Source organism: Heterodontus francisci, chromosome 9, assembly GCF_036365525.1.
Source record: "Heterodontus francisci isolate sHetFra1 chromosome 9, sHetFra1.hap1, whole genome shotgun sequence".
NCBI classification, from domain to species: Eukaryota; Metazoa; Chordata; class Chondrichthyes; order Heterodontiformes; family Heterodontidae; genus Heterodontus; species Heterodontus francisci.
The window spans coordinates 88,053,026-88,071,839 of record NC_090379.1 but is presented as its reverse complement, the minus strand read 5'-3'; the positions used below and the strand labels follow the sequence as shown (position 1 = coordinate 88,071,839).

Below are 18,814 nucleotides of genomic sequence, written 5' to 3'. Positions count from 1 at the left end.
AGTATACTGTTGTGTCTTCTCGGGAGGAAAGTCTTTTTGAAGGTGCGGGCCTGGATACAAAAGAACAAAGAAAATTACAGCACAGGAACAGGCCCTTCGGCCCTCCAAGCCTGCACCGATCCAGATCCTCTACCTAAACATGTCGCCTATTTTCTAAGTGTCTGTATCTCTTTGCTTCCTGCGTATTCATGTATCTGTCCAGATACATCTTAAAAGACGCTATCGTGTTCGCATCTACCACCTCCGCTGGCAACGCGTTCCAGGCACCCACCACCCTCTGCGTAAAGAACTTTCCACGCATATCCCCCCTAAACTTTCCCCCCCTCACTTTGAACTCGTGACCCCTAGTATTTGAATCCCCCACTCTGGGGAAAAAGCTTCTTGCTATCCACCCTGTCTATACCTCTCATGATTTTGTACACCTCAATCAGGTCCCCCCTCAATCTCCGCCTTTCCAATGAAAATAATCTTAATCTACTCAACCTCTCTTCATAGCTAGCGCCCTCCATACCAGGCAACATCCTGGTGAACCTCCTCTGCACCCTCTCCAAAGCATCCACATCCTTTTGGTAATGTGGCGACCAGAACTGCACGCAGTATTCCAAATGTGACCGAACCAAAGTCCTATACAACTGTAACATGACCTGCCAACTCTTATACTCAATACCCGGTCCGATGAAGGAAAGCGTGCCGTATGCCCTCTTGACCACTCTATTTACCTGCGTTGCCACCTTCAGGGAACAATGGACCTGAACACCCAAATCTCTCTGTACTTCAATTTTCCCCAGGACTTTTCCATTTACTGTATAGTTCACTCTTGAATTGGATCTTCCAAAATGCATCACCTCGCATTTACCCTGATTGAACTCCATCTGCCATTTCTCTGCCCAACTCTCCAATCTATCTATATTCTGCTGTATTCTCTGACAGTCCCCTTCACTATCTGCTACTCCACCAATCTTAGTGTCGTCTGCAAACTTGCTAATCAGACCACCTATACTTTCCTCCAAATCATTTATGTATATCACAAACAACAGTGGTCCCAGCACGGATCCCTGTGGAACACCACTGGTCACACGTCTCCATTTTGAGAAACTCCCTTCCACTGCTACTCTGTCTCCTGTTGCCCAGCCAGTTCTTTATCCTTCTAGCTAGTACACCCTGGATCCCATGCGACTTCACTTTCTCCATCAGCCTACCATGGGGAACCTTATCAAACGCCTTACTGAAGTCCATGTATATGACATCTACAGCCCTTCCCTCATCAATCAACTTTGTCACTTCCTCAAAGAATTCTATTAAGTTGGTAAGACATGACCTTCCCTGCACAAAACCATGTTGCCTATCACTGATAAGCCCATTTTCTTCCAAATGGGAATGGATCCTATCCCTCAGTATCTTCTCCAGCAGCTTCCCTACCACTGACGTCAGGCTCACCGGTCTATAATTACCTGGATTATCCCTGCTACCCTTCTTAAACAAGGGGACAACATTAGCAATTCTCCAGTCCTCCGGGACCTCACCTGTGTTTAAGGATACTGCAAAGATATCTGTTAAGGCCCCAGCTATTTCCTCTCTCACTTCCCTCAGTAACCTGGGATAGATCCCATCCGGACCTGGGGACTTGTCCACCTTAATGCCTTTTAGAATACCCAACACTTCCTCCCTCCTTATGCCGACTTGACCTAGAGTAATCAAACATCTGTCCCTAACCTCAACATCCGTCATGTCCCTCTCCACAGTGAATACCGATGCAAAGTACTCGTTTAGAATCTCACCCATTTTCTCTGACTCCACGCATAACTTTCCTCCTTTGTCCTTGAGTGGGTCAATCCTTTCTCCAGTTACCCTCTTGCTCCTTATATATGAATAAAAGGCTTTGGGATTTTCCTTAACCCTGTTTGCTAAAGATATTTCCTGACCCCTTTTAGCCCTCTTAATTCCTCGTTTCAGATTGGTCCTACATTCCCGATATTCTTCCAAAGCTTCGTCTTTCTTCAGCCGCCTAGACCTTATGTATGCTTCCTTTTTCCTCTTAGCTAGTCTCACAATTTCACCTGTCATCCATGGTTCCCTAATCTTGCCATTTCTATCCCTCATTTTCACAGGAACATGTCTCTCCTGCACGCTAATCAACCTCTCTTTAAAAGCCTCCCGCATATCACATGTGGATTTACCTTCAAACAGCTGCTCCCAGTCTACATTCCCCAGCTCCTGCCGAATTTTGGTATAGTTGGCCTTCCCCCAGTTTAGCACTCTTCCTTTAGGACCACTCTCGTCTTTGTCCATGAGTATTCTAAAACTTACGGAATTGTGATCACTATTCCCAAAGTAGTCCCCTCCTGAAACTTCAACCACCTGGCCAGGCTCATTCCCCAACACCAGGTCCAGTATGGCCCCTTCCCGAGTTGGACTATTTACATACTGCTCTAGAAAACCCTCCTGGATGCTCCTTGCAAATTCTGCTCCATCTAGACCTCTAACACTAAGTGAATCCCAGTCAATGTTGGGAAAATTAAAATCTCCTATCTCCACCACCCTGTTGCTCCTACATCTTTCCATAATCTGTTTACATATTTGTACCTCTATCTCACGCTCGCTGTTGGGAGGCCTGTAGTACAGCCCCAACATTGTTACCGCACCCTTCCTATTTCTGAGTTCTGCCCATATTGCCTCACAGCTCGAGTCCTCCATAGTGCCTTCCTTCGGCACAGCTGTGATATCCTCTTTGACCAGTAATGCAACTCCTCCACCCCTTTTACCTCCCTCTCTATCCCGCCTGAAGCATCGATATCCTGGGATATTTAGTTGCCAATCATGCCCTTCCCTCAACCAAGTCTCAGTAATAGCAATAATATCATACTCCCAGATACTAATCCAAGCCCTAAGTTCATCTGCCTTACCTACTACACTTCTTGCATTAAAACAAATGCACCTCAGACCACCAGTCCCTTTGCTTTCATCATCTGCTCCCTGCCTACTGTCCACTGACCTCCTCATTTGGTTCCCAACCCCTGCCACATTAGTTTAAACCCTTCCCAACAGCGTTAGCAAAAGCACCCCCAAGGATATTGGTTCCAGTCCGGCCCAGGTGTAGACCATCCAATTTGTAATAGTCCCACCTCCACCAGAACCAGTTCCAATGTCCCAAAAATCTGAACCCCTCCCTCCTGCACCATCTCTCAAGCCACGCATTCATCCTGACTATTCTTTCATTTCTACTCTGACTATCACGTGGCACTGGTAGCAATCCTGAGATTACTACCTCTGAGGTCCTACTTTTTAACTTGGCTCCTAACTCCCTAAATTCTGCTTGTAGGACCTCATCCCGTTTTTTACCTATATCATTGGTGCCTATGTGCACAACAACTGGCTGTTCACCCTCCCCCTTCAGAATGTTCTGCAGCCGATCTGAGACATCCCTGACCCGTGCACCTGGGAGGCAACATACCATTTGGGAGTCTCGTTTTCGACCACAGAACCGCCTATCTACTCCCCTTACAATCGAATCCCCTATGACTATAGCCCTTCCACTCTTTTTGCCGCCCTTCTGAACAGCAGAGCCAGCCACGGTGCCATGAACCTGGCTACTGCTGCCTTCCCCTGGTGAGCCATCTCCCTCAACAGTATCCAAAACGGTATACCTGTTGTGGAGGGAGATGACCGCAGGGGACACCTGCGCTGCCTTCCTGCTCTTTCTCTGCCTTTTGGTCACCCATTCCCTTTCTCCTTCAGCAATCCTAATCTGCGGTGTGACCAATTCGCTAAACGTGCTATCCACGACCTCCTCAGCATCGCGGATGCTCCAAAGTGAGTCCATCCGCAGCTCCAGAGCCGTCATGCGGTCTAACAAGAGCTGCAGCTGGACACGCTTCCTGCACGAGAAGGAGTCAGGGACATCAGCCGTGTCCCTGAGCTCCCACATTGAGCAAGAGGAGCATAACACGGGTCTAAGATCTCCTGCCATTTTTAATCTTAAGCTTAACTTCGTCTGAAACTTAGAAAAAATGAAAAAGGAACGAAAAGTTTTTACCAATCACACGATTAAAAAAAAAAAGTAGAAAAAGCCTTACCTTATCTACACACCACCGAGTCCTTTTTTTTTGGTTAGAGGAGGAGGGCGGGTGGGAGACACTACCCGTGTAGTTTCTCGGATTCAGAAAAGGCCCAAATATATAGGGTTTTACTTACCCAGCAGCCTTTTGGTCCGCCGAAAACAAAAAGGAATTAAGTTTAAGCTGAAACTGACCTTCCCAGCTGCTCACTCGCTCGCACTCTCTGCTCCCGAATAAGCTGCTGCAATGAAAGGTAAGTTATTTTAAACGGCCCAAATATATAGGGTTTTACTTACCCAGCAGCCTCTTGGTCCGCCGAAAACAAAAAGGAATTAAGTTTAAGCTGAAACTGACCTTCCCAGCTGCTCACTCGCTCGCACACTCTGCTCCCGAATAAGCTGCTGCAATGCAGCCTCGAACTTGCTGAGGTGTTGTAGAGTTCTAGTGGTTAAACTCAGCCCAAAGCTGTTGGTGTGAATTTGGTTTACCTTCACACATGGAGAGTCTCAAAGTCACTTTGTAATTTCTCTGTTGTCGTGGTTGTTCAGTTCTTGTTCAGGGTTCTTCTGTTTAGCTGGATCTCTCTCTCAGCCTTGTGGTCTTGGCTTGATCTCCCTCTGTCTCTCCAGAGGGTTATCTTTTAAGGTCAAAATCTATCACATTTGAGTTTGTTAGGTGACACAAGGCCCTCTCCCTTTGTGTGAACACACAATGGACCAGAATATGGAAACCATGGCTATCTATTGATGTCTGAGCGGGGACCATGGTGCTACTTTATACCTATTCATTTTGGTTTGGGCTGATTGTCAGTCTGTCTCCAGAACCTTTTGTTAGTTTATTGATGTCGATAGGAGTCATCGATATGCAGTGAGTGGTGCTCCTTTCAATTTCACTGGGTTTTCCCCAGGCAAGGTTAACATGTTTCATCCTCAACAGACAGAGATGTGTATTTCCAGTACAGGAGGGGTCATGTGCCGCTACTTCATTTTGTCTGTGGTATAAGTGTCCATGTTCTTGGGGTTCAACTTAACAGTTGACTTTTTATTTTCATAATTCCTGAAATTCATTGCTTGTTTCATCATGGCTCCTTCCAAGTCTGACAGTGAAATCATTATTGCTGATACTGAGCAATTTTGAATTTAATTGCATTCAAAAAGAGGCCAGTCGTGACGTGATCTATTAGAACACCCTTATAAATCAAGATTTGATTTATGCTGCTTCATTTAATATATTCCATCAGTACAATTTATTGAGAAGGAGATAACAAAATATATCATGGAGTTTTGTTTGAGAGCTTTATATTGAATGTATTTCAAAAGTAATGGGTGAAAGAGTAGAAAAGGATTTAGCACACCACTTGATCTTATGCCACAGAAAATGAATAAGTCAGAAATCTGTATGCATATGGTATTTAGTAATTATAGCATCCAGTCTCTCCCCAGAGAACAGATACAGGATTGCCAAGTTCAAAGCCAAACAGGGGCATGACCAGGAAAGGATAGATGATGGGACCATGACATGAACTGCATTTTTGTTTGCTAGCAAAATTAATTTGAAACCTCATACATTGTAAAGGTTGAATATTTATAATCTGAGCTTTTGTGTCCAGTTTACATTTTAGATGTTAATGAGTAAATACTAAGTTGGCGAGTCTTAATTTTCCATTGAGCTGCCCTTTGATGTTTTTTGGGATTGGTGGATTAATTTTCATTTGTGTGGCTCCTTGTAGCCTGTAAAAATCAATTTCAGGATATTTATATGGTGCTAAATTGCTGTGGTGACATCTGAAGGGTTTCCCTTTAAATTTGCTTTATAGAGTGAGGCATCCTTTGCAAGACAAGAAAATTCATGCGACAACTAACAGCAACAAATTAATTCCAATCCAAGGAGCAGATACACTGAAAACATCCCCTGTGGCTCAGTGATGCCAGTGGATCACAGAATAGTTACAGCCCATCGTGTCTGCACTGACTCTCCAAATGAGCAATTCACCTCGTGCCGTTCCCTCCCCTTCTCCCTGTAACCCTGCACATTTTCCTTTTATATAAGAGTCTAATTCCCTTTTGAATACCTGCACCACACACTCGGGCAGTGAGATGTTTACAAGCCTCCATGAAGCAGAGATATACAAAATAGTTACATCAAAGTTATGAACTATTTTGATAGAGTAATTTGGGAGGAACCAGTGGCAGAAGGGTTTGGAACTCGAGGCCAAAGATTTAAGTTGATTGTCAACGGCCGGAGGTGACATGAGGAAACTTTTTTTTTTACACAGCAAAGTGATCTGGTATGCACTACCCTCAAGGGTGGCAGAAGCAGTTTCAATAGTAACTTTCTAACAGAAATATTTGAAGGTTTTTTAAAAAAAAAATGTTGTATGGCCTATGGGGACACAGCAGAGTGGAATGAGTTGGATATCTCTACCAAAGAGCTGGCACAGGCAGGGTGGGCTAAATTGCTTCCTTCTGTGCTGTATCATTCTAGGATTCTAACCAAAGATAAACTCTTTCAGCAGATCTGTGATAATTATCTTCCAATACCTCTCCTCTGTTGAATGGGAGTGCACTTGGTCTGCTGCCACTCTTACCTGTCCAGTTGTAGCCAAAGAAACTCCAGCAATGTCTTCTCATCCTCACTGCACTGTTACTTCTGGCATCCCTCTATCCTTTCTCCCTTCCTATTTCTCATCTGCATACAGACACTCAGTGACATTCTGAGAAGATGTGATGTCATGTGTATAGGAACAACATCCAGCTCTACCTCACCATCACCTTTCCCAACCCCTACTGCCCCTGTTGTCAGACTGCTTTTTCAACATCCAGTCCTGGATGAGGTGCAATTTCCAATAAACTGCAATAAATGTTGGGAGGACCAAAGTCTTTGTCTTTGGCCCTGTCACAAACTCCGTTCCCTTGCCACCGATTTAGTCTCCCTCTTTGGCCACTATCTCAGGCCAATGCAGACTGTTTGCAGCCTAGGCTTCCTAATTGACCCTGAACTAAACTTCCAATATCTCCTCCATCACAAATTTTGCCTTCCCTCACCTTAATCATGTTGCCCATCTCTGCCTCTGACTCAGCATATTGTTGCTGAAGTCCTCATCTATGCTTTTGTTACATCCTGATGCAACTACTCTAATGTTCTCCTGACCAGCCTCCCATCTTCCAACCTCGATAAATCCATCCAAAACTGCGGCTGGTATTCCAACTTTCACCAAGCATTGCTCATCCCTGTGCTTGAAGACCTATATTGACTCCTATTACACCAATGTTTCAATTTTAAGATTCTCACCCTTGTGTTCAAATTCTTCAACCCTCCCTGTCTTTGTAACCCCTTCCAGCCCTGATACCTCCTTGAACTTTGCAGTCCTGCATCTTTTGCATCCCTGACTTCCTTTGCTCCACCATTGGTGGCCGTCCTTTCAATCTTGGTCTCTGCTCCTTTAAGGCTCTCCATAAACTTACCTCTTTTGCCAAACTTTGAGTCTCTCTGCTAATATCCTCTTTTGGCATTGTATCAATTTTTGCCATCACATTCCTTTGAAGTGCATTGGGTCGTTTTGTATGTTAAAGGTGCTATATAATTGTAGATTGTTGTTGCCATGGTATTTTAACCCATAGTTATAATTCCTTTTCAGTGGACATCAGCTGAGTACGATTGGAGAGTGTTGGTGTCCTAGAGAGAAATGCAGCTGATTTGCTATTGAAAGTGATCAATAAATGTAGCGGCAAAGAGTTATTAAAGCAGTTACTGCTATTTGATACTGTAGTTGGTTACAACTAAAGTATATTTACAGCCTCAAGTCCAATAGGAATAAAAACCTAAGTTTTAACCTCAAAACCTTCAACTCCAGCTGTGTGGTTGACATACTTATGTCTGTAAATGTCCCCGATTAATTTTCCAGTTACTGGAATATGAAGGTTTTAAGTGCATATTTAAGGTAATAATTTATAACCTTTCAATGCATATACAGACCAGGTTTATACATCAGTATAACCTTCCAAATGATGTAGAATATTACAGCACAAAAGTAGGTCATGCAGCATATCCAGCTGTGCATATGTATATATCAAAAAGGGTGAAAGTTCTCTGAATCTTTGTAAAAGTTTTCACTTCAAAATAGTTGTCAGAAGGACTCCTAGATCGAATACTGCACCTACATATGCTAAATACTGATTTGTTTAAATATTTATACATTAGAAACAAAGCTAGTTTGAGAGCATTTACATTCAGTATCACCTGTGAAATAGGGACTTGGCTCACAGTATCTTTAAGTCATTGACGTTTAATCTCATTGCAGCAAGAATTTGAGACAACTTGTTTGTAAATCCTTTTGTGATTTGTTTTAGTTTAATATTTACAAAACAATTATTCGCTAATTCATTTAATACCTTGTGCTTGCCTATTAGTTATGCTCCAAGAATTCCCAAGTTTAAAGTTTTAAAGTTCTACAGAAACTGTTATATTTAGTTAAGATGAGGAAGTTGGACAACAAAAAGGCTGTGCAAGCTCACTTGATTACCTTGTAAAAGTCATTGTCAATGTTACAAGCTTGTAATTCTCTATTTCTGGCTTTTTCGAAAATTCTGACTCTGCATGTAGAAAGGATTTTTGTTTTGTGTTTGCTGTGATGCCTAGAAATCAACTTGCTCAGATTTAAGATTTATGTACTGTTGCTGAAACTATCGTATTCAAAATCCTTTTTTTATTGAAGTGTTAAACTTCTTTCAGCACTTGGAGATTCCAAGCTCAGATTTTTAACTTTGTTGTGGGGGTAGAGGAAGCGGGGAGCGAGTGGCTAAGGGAAGGCAGCGGGAAGTGAGTGGCGTGAAGACCAGTGCAGGAGGGAGCACAAGACTGTTGGGGATGGGATGGAGGTGGCGACGGAAGTCATTGAGGGGATTTTCAGGTTGAATTTGTTTTTTGTGATGAATTGAGTATCTTTTAATCCTGGCAGCTGCCTGAGACTTGGCAGACAGTGACATTTCAGTGGGAGGCTGCATTTGAACGTGCTAGTGCTGCGCCACCTAGTGGTTGAATTGTCATCAAACATAGCCATTCAGTTAATACCTCAGCTGTGTCCTCTGCCTCCATGTGAAAATCCCCTTTCTGCTCCATAATCTGCCCCATTCTTCCCTTTACCACCCTTTTACTATTTATATGCCTGTAGAAGACTTTGGGATTTCCTATAATGTTAGCTCCCAGTCTCTCTTCACGCTCTCTCTGCTCTTATTTGCTTTTTCACTCCACTTTTGGACCTTCTATCTTCAGCCTGATTCTCAATAGTATTTTCTACCTGGCATCTGTCATAAGCACACTTATTCTCCTTTATCTTAATCTCTCTTTCTTTTGTCATCCAGGAAGCTCTGGATTTGTTTGCCCACTTTTCCCCTTCGAGGGAACATACCTTGACTGTGCCCAAACTATCTCCTCTTTGAAGGTAGCCCATTGTTTATCTATCTGTTTTCCTGCCAGCTTTTGACTCCCAATTTATTCGTCCCAGCTCCATTCTTACCCCATTGAAGTTGGCCGCCTCCTGGTTAATTATTCTTACCCTGGATTTCTCTATCCTTTTCCATAGGCGGCCTAAACCTTATACGACAATAATCACTATCCCCTAAATGCTCTCCTACAGATACTTGGCCCACCTCATTCCCAAGAACCAGGTCGAGCAGTGCCTCCTTTCTTGGACTAGCAACATACTGTTGTGGAAAATTTTCCTGAACACGATCCAGGAACTCTTGCCCCTCACTGCCCTTTTACACTACTATTATCCCAGTTTATGTTTTGATAATTAAAGTCTCCTGTTATAACTATCCTGTAATTTTTGCACCTCTGTAATTTCCTTGCAAATTTGTTTGTCTACAGGGGTAGGCGGTGGCGTAGTAGTATTATCACTGGACTAGTAACCCAGAGACTTGGGACATGGGTTCAAATCCCACCACAGCAGAAGGTGGAATTTGAATTTAATTAATCTGGAATTAAAAGCTAGTCTAATGATGGCTATGAAACCATTGTCGATTGTTGTAAAAACCCATCTGGTTCACTAATGTCCTTCAGGGAAGGAAATCTGGTCTGGCCTACATGTGACTCCAGACCCACAGCAATGTGGTTAACTCTTACATGCCCTCTGAAATGGCCTAGCAAGCCACTCAGTTGTACCTAACTGCTACGAAGTCAATAAAAAGGAATGAAACCGGACGGACCACCCGGCCTCGACCTAGGCACCGGAAACGACAATGGCAAACCCAGCCCTGTCGACCCTGCAAAGTCCTCCTTACTAACATCTGGGGGCTTGTGCCAAAGTTGGGAGAGCTATCCCACAGACTAGTCAAGCAACAGCCTGACATAATCATACTCTCGGAATCATACCTGACAGACAATGTCCTAGACACTGCCGTCACCATCCCCGGGTATGTCCTGTCCCACCGGCAGTACAGACCCACCAGAGGTGGCAGGACAGTGGTATACAGTAGGGAGGGAGTTGCCCTGGGAGCCCTCAACATCGACTCCGGACCCCATGAAGTCTCATGGCATCAGGTTAAACAAGGTAACCTCCTACTGCCCTCCCTCAGCTGATGACTCAGTACTCCTCCATATTGAACAGCACTTGGAGGAAGCACTGAGGGTGGCAAGGGCACAAAATGTACTCTGGGTGGGGGACTTCAATGTCCGTCACCAAGAGTGGTTCGGTAGCACCACTACTGACCGAGCCGGCCGAGTCCTAAAGGACATAGCTGTTAGACTGGGTCTGCGGCAGGTGGTGGGGGAACCAACACGAGGGAAAAACATACTTGACCTCCTCCTCGCCAATCTGCCTGCTGCAGATGCTTCTGTCCATGACTGTATTGGTAGAAGTGACCACCGCACAGTCCTTGGGGAGATGAAGTCCCACCTTCACATTGAGGATACCGTCCGTTGTGTTGTGTGGCACTATCACCGTGCTAAATGGGATAGATTTCGAACAGATCTAGCAATGCAAAACTGGGCATCCATGAGGCACTGTGGGCCAGCAGCAGCAGCAGAATTGTACTCAACCACAATCTGTAACCTCATGGCCCGGCATATCCCCCACTCTACCATTACCATCAAGCCAGGAGACCAACCCTGGTTCAATGAAAAGTGCAGGAGGGCATTCCTGGAGCAGCACCAGGCATACCTCAAAATGGGGTGTCAACCTGTTGAAGCCACAACGCAGGACTATCTGCGCGCCAAACTGCGTAAGCAGCATGCGATAGACCGAGCAAAGCGATCCCATAATCAACGGATCAGATCGAAGCTCTGCAGTCCTGCCACATGCAGCCGTGAATGGTGGTGGACAATTAAACAACTAACTGTAGGAGGTGGCTCCACAAATATCCCCATCCTCAATGATGGGGGAGCCCAGCACATCAGTGCGAAAGATGAGGCTGAAGCATTTACAACAATCTTCAGCCAGAAGTGCCGAGTTGATGATCCATCTCTGCCTCCTCCTGAAGTCCCCAGCATCACAAATGCCAGACTTCAGCCAATTCGATTCGCTCCACGTGATATCAAGAAACAACTGAAGGCACTGGATACTGCAAAAGCTATGGGCCCTGGCGATATTCCGGCAATAGTACTGAAGACCTGTGCTCCAGAACTCGCCACGCCCCTAGCCAAGCTATTCCAGTACAGCTACAACACTGGCATCTACCCTGCAATGTGGAAAATTGCCTAGGTATGTCCAGTACACAAAAAGCAGGACAAATCCAACCCAGCCAATTCCCGCCCCATCAGCCTACTCTCAATCATCAGTAAAGTGATGGAAGGTGTCATCAACAGTGCCATCAAGCGGCACTTGCTTAGCAATAACCCACTCAGTGACGCTCAGTTTGGGTTCCGCCAGGGCCACTCCACTCCTGACCTCATTACAGCCTTGGTTCAAACATGGACAAAAGAGCTGAACTCAAAAGGGTGAGGTGAGAGTGGCTGCCTTTGATATCAAGGCAGCATTTGACCGAGTATGGCATCAAGGAGCCCTAGCAAAACTGAGGTCAATGGGAATCTGGGAAAACCTCCGCTGGCTGGAGTCATACCTAGCACAAAGGAAGATGGTAGTGGTTGTTGGAGGTCAATCATCTGAGCTCCAGGACATCACTGCAGGAGTTCCTCAGGGTAGTGTCCTAGGCCCAACCATCTTCAGCTGCTTCATCAATAACCTTCCTTCAATCATAAGGTCAGAAGTGGGGATGTTTGCTGATGATTGCACAATGTTCACCATTTTTGACTCCTCAGATACTGAAGCAGTCTGTGTAGAAATGCAGCAAGACCTGGACAAAATCCAGGCTTGGGCTGATAAGTGGCAAGTAACATTTGCGCCACACAAGTGCCAGGCAATGACCATCTCCAACAAAAGAGAATCTAACCATCTCCCCTTGACACTTAACAGCATTACCATTGCTGAATCCCCCACTATCAACATCCTAGGGGCTACCATTGACCAGAACCTGAACTGGAGTAGCCATATAAATACTGTGGCTACAAGAGCAGGTCAGAGGCTAGGAATCTAGAGGCGAGTAACTCACCACCTGACTCCCCAAAGCCTGTCCACCATCTACAAGGCACAAGTCAGGAGTGTGATGGAATACACTCCACTTGCCTGGATGGGTGCAGCTCCAGCAACACTCAAGAAGCTCGACACCATCCAGGACAAAGCAGCCCGCTTGATTGGCACCCCATCTACAAACATTCACTCCCTCCACCACCGACGCACAGTGGCAGCAGTGTGTACCATCTACAAGATGCACTGCAGCAATGCACCAAGGCTCTTTCGACAGCACCTTCCAAACCCGCGACCTGTACCAATTAGAAGGACAAGGGCAGCAAATGCATGGGAACACCACCACCTGCAAGTTCCCCTCCAAGTCACGCACCATCCTGACTTGGAACTATATTGCCGTTCCTTCACTGTCGCTGGGTCAAAATCCTGGAACTCCCTTCCTAACAGCACTGTGGGTCTACCTACCCCAAATGGACTGCAGCGGTTCAAGAAGGCAGCCCACCACCACCTTCTCAAGGGCAATTAGGGATGGGCAATAAATGCTGGCCTGGCCAGCGTTGCCCACATCCCATGAATGAATGAATTAAAAAAGACATCCTTCCCACTAGCTGGTGGCCTATAGACAACACCGAACAATGTAACTGCACCTTTTTTGTTCTTTAGCTCTACCCAAATTGATTCTGTCCTCGACCCCTCTGGGACATCCTTTTTCTCCAGCACTGCAATGCTCTCCTTTATCAATACTGTCACCCCTCCTTTTTTTCCCCTTTCCTATCTTTCCCGAACACCTTGTATCAAGGAATATTTAACACTCAGTCATGCCCTTCTTTGAGCCAGATGCACTGTTACAGGTCACTGTTACAGCCACAACATCATCTTTCCATATGACAGTCTGCGTCTGTACCTCACCGGTCTTATTAACCCTGATTCAGACTTTATTACTTCTCCCTTACTCTGACCCCACCTAATAACTTACTATTCCCTACTCTAGTGCTATCTATCTCCCCTAGTATTGTGTGTATCTTGGTATTCCTCTGATACTTGCTCCTGGTTCCCACACCCCCCGACCAGTTGCCAATCTTTGCTTCCTTCCAATCTGAGCTCCCTCTCAGGTTCTCATCCCCCTGACAATTTAGTTTAAACCCTCCCCAGCAGCACTATCAAATCTCCATGTGAGCATATCTGTCCCAGACCTGCTAAGATGCAACCCGTCCATCTTGTACCGGTCCCACCTGCCCCAGAAACGGTTCCAATATCTCAGAAATCTGATGCCATCCCTCCTACACCAGTTCTTCAGCCACATGTTCAATCGCTCCGTCCTCCCATTCCTATGCTCACTTGCACGTGGGACTGGGAATAATCCTGAGATTACTGCTTTTGAGGTCCTGCTTTTCAATCTCCTTCCTAGCTCCCTAAAATTTATTTTCAGGACCTCATCCCCCTCTTGGCTATGTCATTGGTACCAATGTGGACCATGACCTCTGGCTGTTCACCCTCCCCCAGAAGAAAGTCCTGCAGCTGCTCCGTGACATCCTTGACCCTGGCACCAGAGAGGCAGCATACCATTCTAGAGTCACATTTACTGCCACAGAAATGTTCCCCTAGCTGACGAGTCCCCTATCTGTACTGCTCTTCCACTCCTCTTCCTCCCCTGCTGTGCAGCTGAGCCATCTGTGATACCATAAACTTGGCTCTGACTGCACTCTTCTGAGGAACCATCATCCTCGCCGGTATCCAAAATGGAAAACCGGTTAGCGAGTGGGATCATATCAAGGGACTTCTGCACTCCCTGCCTGGTTCTCTTAAACTGCCTGGTGGTCACCCATTCCCTATCTGCCTGCATGCTCCTAACCTGCAGTGTGATCACCTCCCTAAACGTGCTATCCACGTAATCCTCCGCCTCGTGGATGCACAACAGTGACTCCAGCTGCCCTTCGAGTTACGAAACCCGGAGCTCAAGCTTCTGCAGACAGTGACATTTTCTGCAGATGTGTTTGTCGAAGACATATGGTGCATCCTTGACTTCCCGCATGCCACAGGCTGTAGATTCCACTCAGCAGAGCTGCCCTGCCATACCTTAACTTTACAGACTACTTATTGTAAGTAGAATAGCTTACCAGTAACTCACCAACCTTTCCACTGCACTGAAGCAAGAACCAAATACTGGAGGGTTAAAAAAGTAGAAAAATGGAGCACCTCCTTTTTTCCCTCCCCCGCCCCTTCACCAAACTCTCCACTCGCCAAACTCAAATCTCCACACTCAACTTACAATATGCAAGCCGTTTGCAGGCTGCACCAAGACCTCTGTATTTTTGCCTTTTGAAACTGAAACTGCAACAACCAGATTTGACAGGTCACTACTTAGCTAATCAGCTGCTCTGTAGTAGAGCCTGTTGATCGCTGCCTGAGACTGTAAGAAACTTACTTTACTTTCTTGACCCTATTTTATCTAGAGGGTAAATCCCAGTTAAATGCTAACTGCAGACCAGACTTCTGTTTAAAAAAAAAACAACACAAAATCCCCACTCCCCAAATTCAAATCTCCACACTCAGCTTGCAATCTGCACACCGTTTGAATGTCTGCTTTTTGCCATAACTCCCTTTGTACTCCTCCCAGTGAGAGCCGGGGAAAGAATTAACTTGGTTAATTTTTTGAAAATATTTGGATGCCACTTCTACCTTCAGTTCTCCTTACCCCCTCACCTGATGATTCTTCACTTCAGTGCAGCATTTCAACTCCATCTAGTGGCCTTCCTGAGCAGCTTCAGTCCAGTATCATTTATCTAGTAACTTTTAGTTTCTACCAACTCGTTACTTGTCCTGAAACTAGATGCCTCAAAATGGGGTTTAATTCCACTGGCACGAGCATTTTTGTAGATGTTTGTTCAAGCAAAAGTGAACTGAAGACAGCTACTTGAAGGTAGATCAGTGTCAGCAGTGGGAGGCATTCAAAGAGGAGATTCAAGGGGTTCAGAGTAAACATGTTCCCACAAAGAAAAAGGGTGGGACAGCCAAATCCAGAGCCCCATGGATGTCAAAGAGCTTGCAGGAAAGGAAAGCTTATACCAGACAGAGAACTCAATGCTACAGAAAGCTGAGAGGAGTATAGAAAGTGGAGGGGGTGAAATCAAAAAGGAAATTAGGAAAGCAAAGAGAGGGCATGAAAGAATATTGGCAAGCAAAATCAAGGTGAACCCAAAGACGTTTTATCAGTATGTTCAGAGTAAGAGGATAACTAAGGAAAGAGTAAGGCCCATAAAAGACCAAAAAGGTAACCTATGTGTAGGGGCAGAAGATGTTGGTATTGTTCTTGATTAATACTTTGCGTCTGTGTTCACAAAAGAGAGGGACAATGCAGATATTGTAGTTAAAGAAGAGAGGTGTGAAGTATTGTATGTGATCAACATGAGAGAGGATGTATTAATGGGATTAGCATCCTTGAAAGTCGATAAATCACCAGGGCCATATGAAATGTACCCTGGGCTCTTAAAAGAAGCAAGAGAGGAAATAGCGGAAGATCTGACCATTATTTTCCAGCCCTCACTGATACAGGTGTGGTGCTGGAGAATTGGAGGACTGCTAATGTTGTATCTCTGTTTAAAAAGGGAGTGAGGGATGGACCGAATAATTACAGGCCAGTCAGTCTAATCTCATTAGTGGACAAATTATTGGAATCTATTGAGACAGGATAATCTGTCACTTAGAAAAGCACAGATTAATCGAGGATGGTCATAATGGATTTGTTAAAAGACGATCGTGTCTGACTAACTTGATTGAACTGTTTGAAGTAACAAGGAAGATGGATGACGGTAGTGCATTTGATGTGGTCTACATGGATTTTAGCAAGGCTTTTGACAAGGTCCCACATGGCAGACTGGTTAGAAACTTTAAAGCCCATGGGATCCAGGGAAATGCAGCAAGGTGGATACAAAATTGGCTCAGTGGCAGGAAACAAAAGGTAATTGTTAACGGGTGTTTTTGCAACTGGAGGGCTGTTTCCAGTGGTGCTCCGCAGGACTCTGTACTGGGTCCCCTGCTTTTTTTGGTATAAACGATTTGGACGTAAATGTGAGGGGCATGATCAAGAAGTTTGCAGATGAGACAAAGATTGGCCGTGTGGTCAGTAGCGACGAGGATAGCTGTAGGCTGCAGGAAGATATTGATGGTCAGGTCAGATGGACAGAAAAGTGGCAAATGGAATTCAACCTGGAGAAGTGTGAGGTGATGCATTTGGGGAGGTCTTACAAGACAAAAGCATACACGATTAATGGGAAAATACTGAGGTGTTGAGGAAGTGCGGGACTTTGGAGTGAATGTGCACAGATCCCTGAAGCTGGCAGGACAAGTTGATAAGGTGGTTAAGAAGTCATATGGAATCCTTTTATTAGCCAAGGTATAGAATATAAGAGCAAGGAGGTTATGCTGGAACTGTATAACTCATTGGTTCGGCCACAACTGGAGTAGTGTGTGTAGTTCTGGTCACCTCATTACAAAAAGGACATAATTACACTAGATGTTGCTGGTACTGGAACAAAGCAGCCATGAGGAAAGATTGGATAGGTTGGGGTTGTTCTTGGAATGGAGAAGGCTGAGGGGAGATCTGATTGAAAAGTACAAAATTTTGAGGGGTCTGGATAGAGTGGAGGTGAAGGGCCTGTTTACCTTAGCAGAGTGGTCAGTGACGACGGGTCATAGATTTAAAGTGATTGGTAGAAAGATTAGAGGGGGGATGAGGAAAAGTTTTTTTCACCTAGAGGGTGGTAGGGGTCCAGAACTCACTACCTGAAAGGGTAGTTAAGGCAGAAACCCTCATCATTCAAAAGAAGTCTGGATATGCACCTCAAGTGCTGTAATCTGCAAGGCTACGGACCAAATGCTGGAAGGTGGGATTAGAATGGGTGGAACATTTTTCAGCTGGCATAGACACGATGGGCCAAGTGGCCTCTTTCTATGCCATAAACTTTCTATGATTCTATGGTCATTCATGTATGAACCTGGTTAATGAGTGTAAGGCTGTTGGAGCACATGGATATCACAGCCCCATAGTTGGTGTCACAGCTGAGTGCATTCCTGTTATCATCTGAGGTTCACAAGTTGTGCCTTTTACAACAGAGGATCACTAGAAGCAAAGAGCAATAGTTTGAGCATATGTTTTTCCCTCTCCCACGCACAGGAGCAGTGAGCCATTGGTAGTGCTATCTTCACTGAGATCAGCTGTTTCATCAATCCAGCCATTTAACCTGTCTATGATTCACTGTCAACCTGAATAACTCTTGTTCCGCTGTATTCCTGTACAGGGAGCTACAGTACGCAATGATGTGGAATCTGTCATTATCAGTCGTATCGTGAAGGGTGGTGCTGCAGAGAAGAGTGGTGTATTGCATGAAGGAGATGAAGTGCTCGAAATAAATGGGATTGAGATTCGTGGAAAAGATGTCAATGAGGTGTTTGATTTGCTGGTATGTGATTTGCTTTTGTCCTTTTAAAGCTGTATTTCCTTTGATTTTGTAAATCTGAACCTTGTGAAGTAATTGTGTGGTTTTCAATGTTACCTGCTCAATGTCTGAATTAAATTGTATAATATGTAAATAAGGTCAGACCAACTTTTTTTTTCTGTTATGCATGTAGGCTGATATGCATGGTACACTGACATTTGTGCTGATTCCTAGTCAGCAGACCAAGAATCCTCCTTCCAAGGAGATGGTGGTAAGTAAGCTATATTTAAAGCAACTATTTAGAAGGTACACATGACTGGTCTGAGTTTTGATTTTAATTTTAGTAACTATTGTTTACCCCACTAGTCTAGTCTGTTAACTTTTAAAATGGTTGAACTGATTGAACATTGAATATTTGTACTTTGTGTGTGTAAGGGAAATGCATTTCTCCCAACTTGGGGGGTGCGGGGGTGGGTTGGTGGTGGATGGAGGGAAGTTCAGGATTACAAAGATTGTTGCGTCATTACAATTAATTATTAGAATATGAGGGTTGAAGCCATTCTTTTAATGAACTGGAGAATGGGTTGTCTTTCTCCACAGCAATGGCTCACTTGGAAAGTCTAAAGTTTCAAAGCTGTGTGAGATCCAATGATTTTGTTTGAGTTAGCAAAAGTAGAATTGGCAGATTAGACTGCACTGTAATCCAGTACATTAGAATTGTAAATATTATCAGTGGTAAATGTACTTGCAATAAACAGGTCTTGGCTGCCACACAACACTTCAGCATTCTTCCCCAGGATTTG

At 44.8% G+C, this 18,814-nt stretch overlaps 1 protein-coding gene across 2 annotated transcripts in view; it reads left to right on the top strand.

Annotated features, from left to right (window-relative positions):
* LOC137373898 (protein PALS1-like) overlaps positions 1 to 18,814 on the top strand; it is a 144,757-nt gene that overhangs the window by 93,693 nt on the left and 32,250 nt on the right. For both annotated transcript variants that reach the window (XM_068039440.1, XM_068039441.1), the window contains exons 6-7: positions 17,874 to 18,035; positions 18,205 to 18,282. In XM_068039440.1, the coding sequence (XP_067895541.1) occupies positions 17,874 to 18,035; positions 18,205 to 18,282 (240 nt within the window). The remainder of the gene's footprint in view (positions 1 to 17,873; positions 18,036 to 18,204; positions 18,283 to 18,814) is intronic.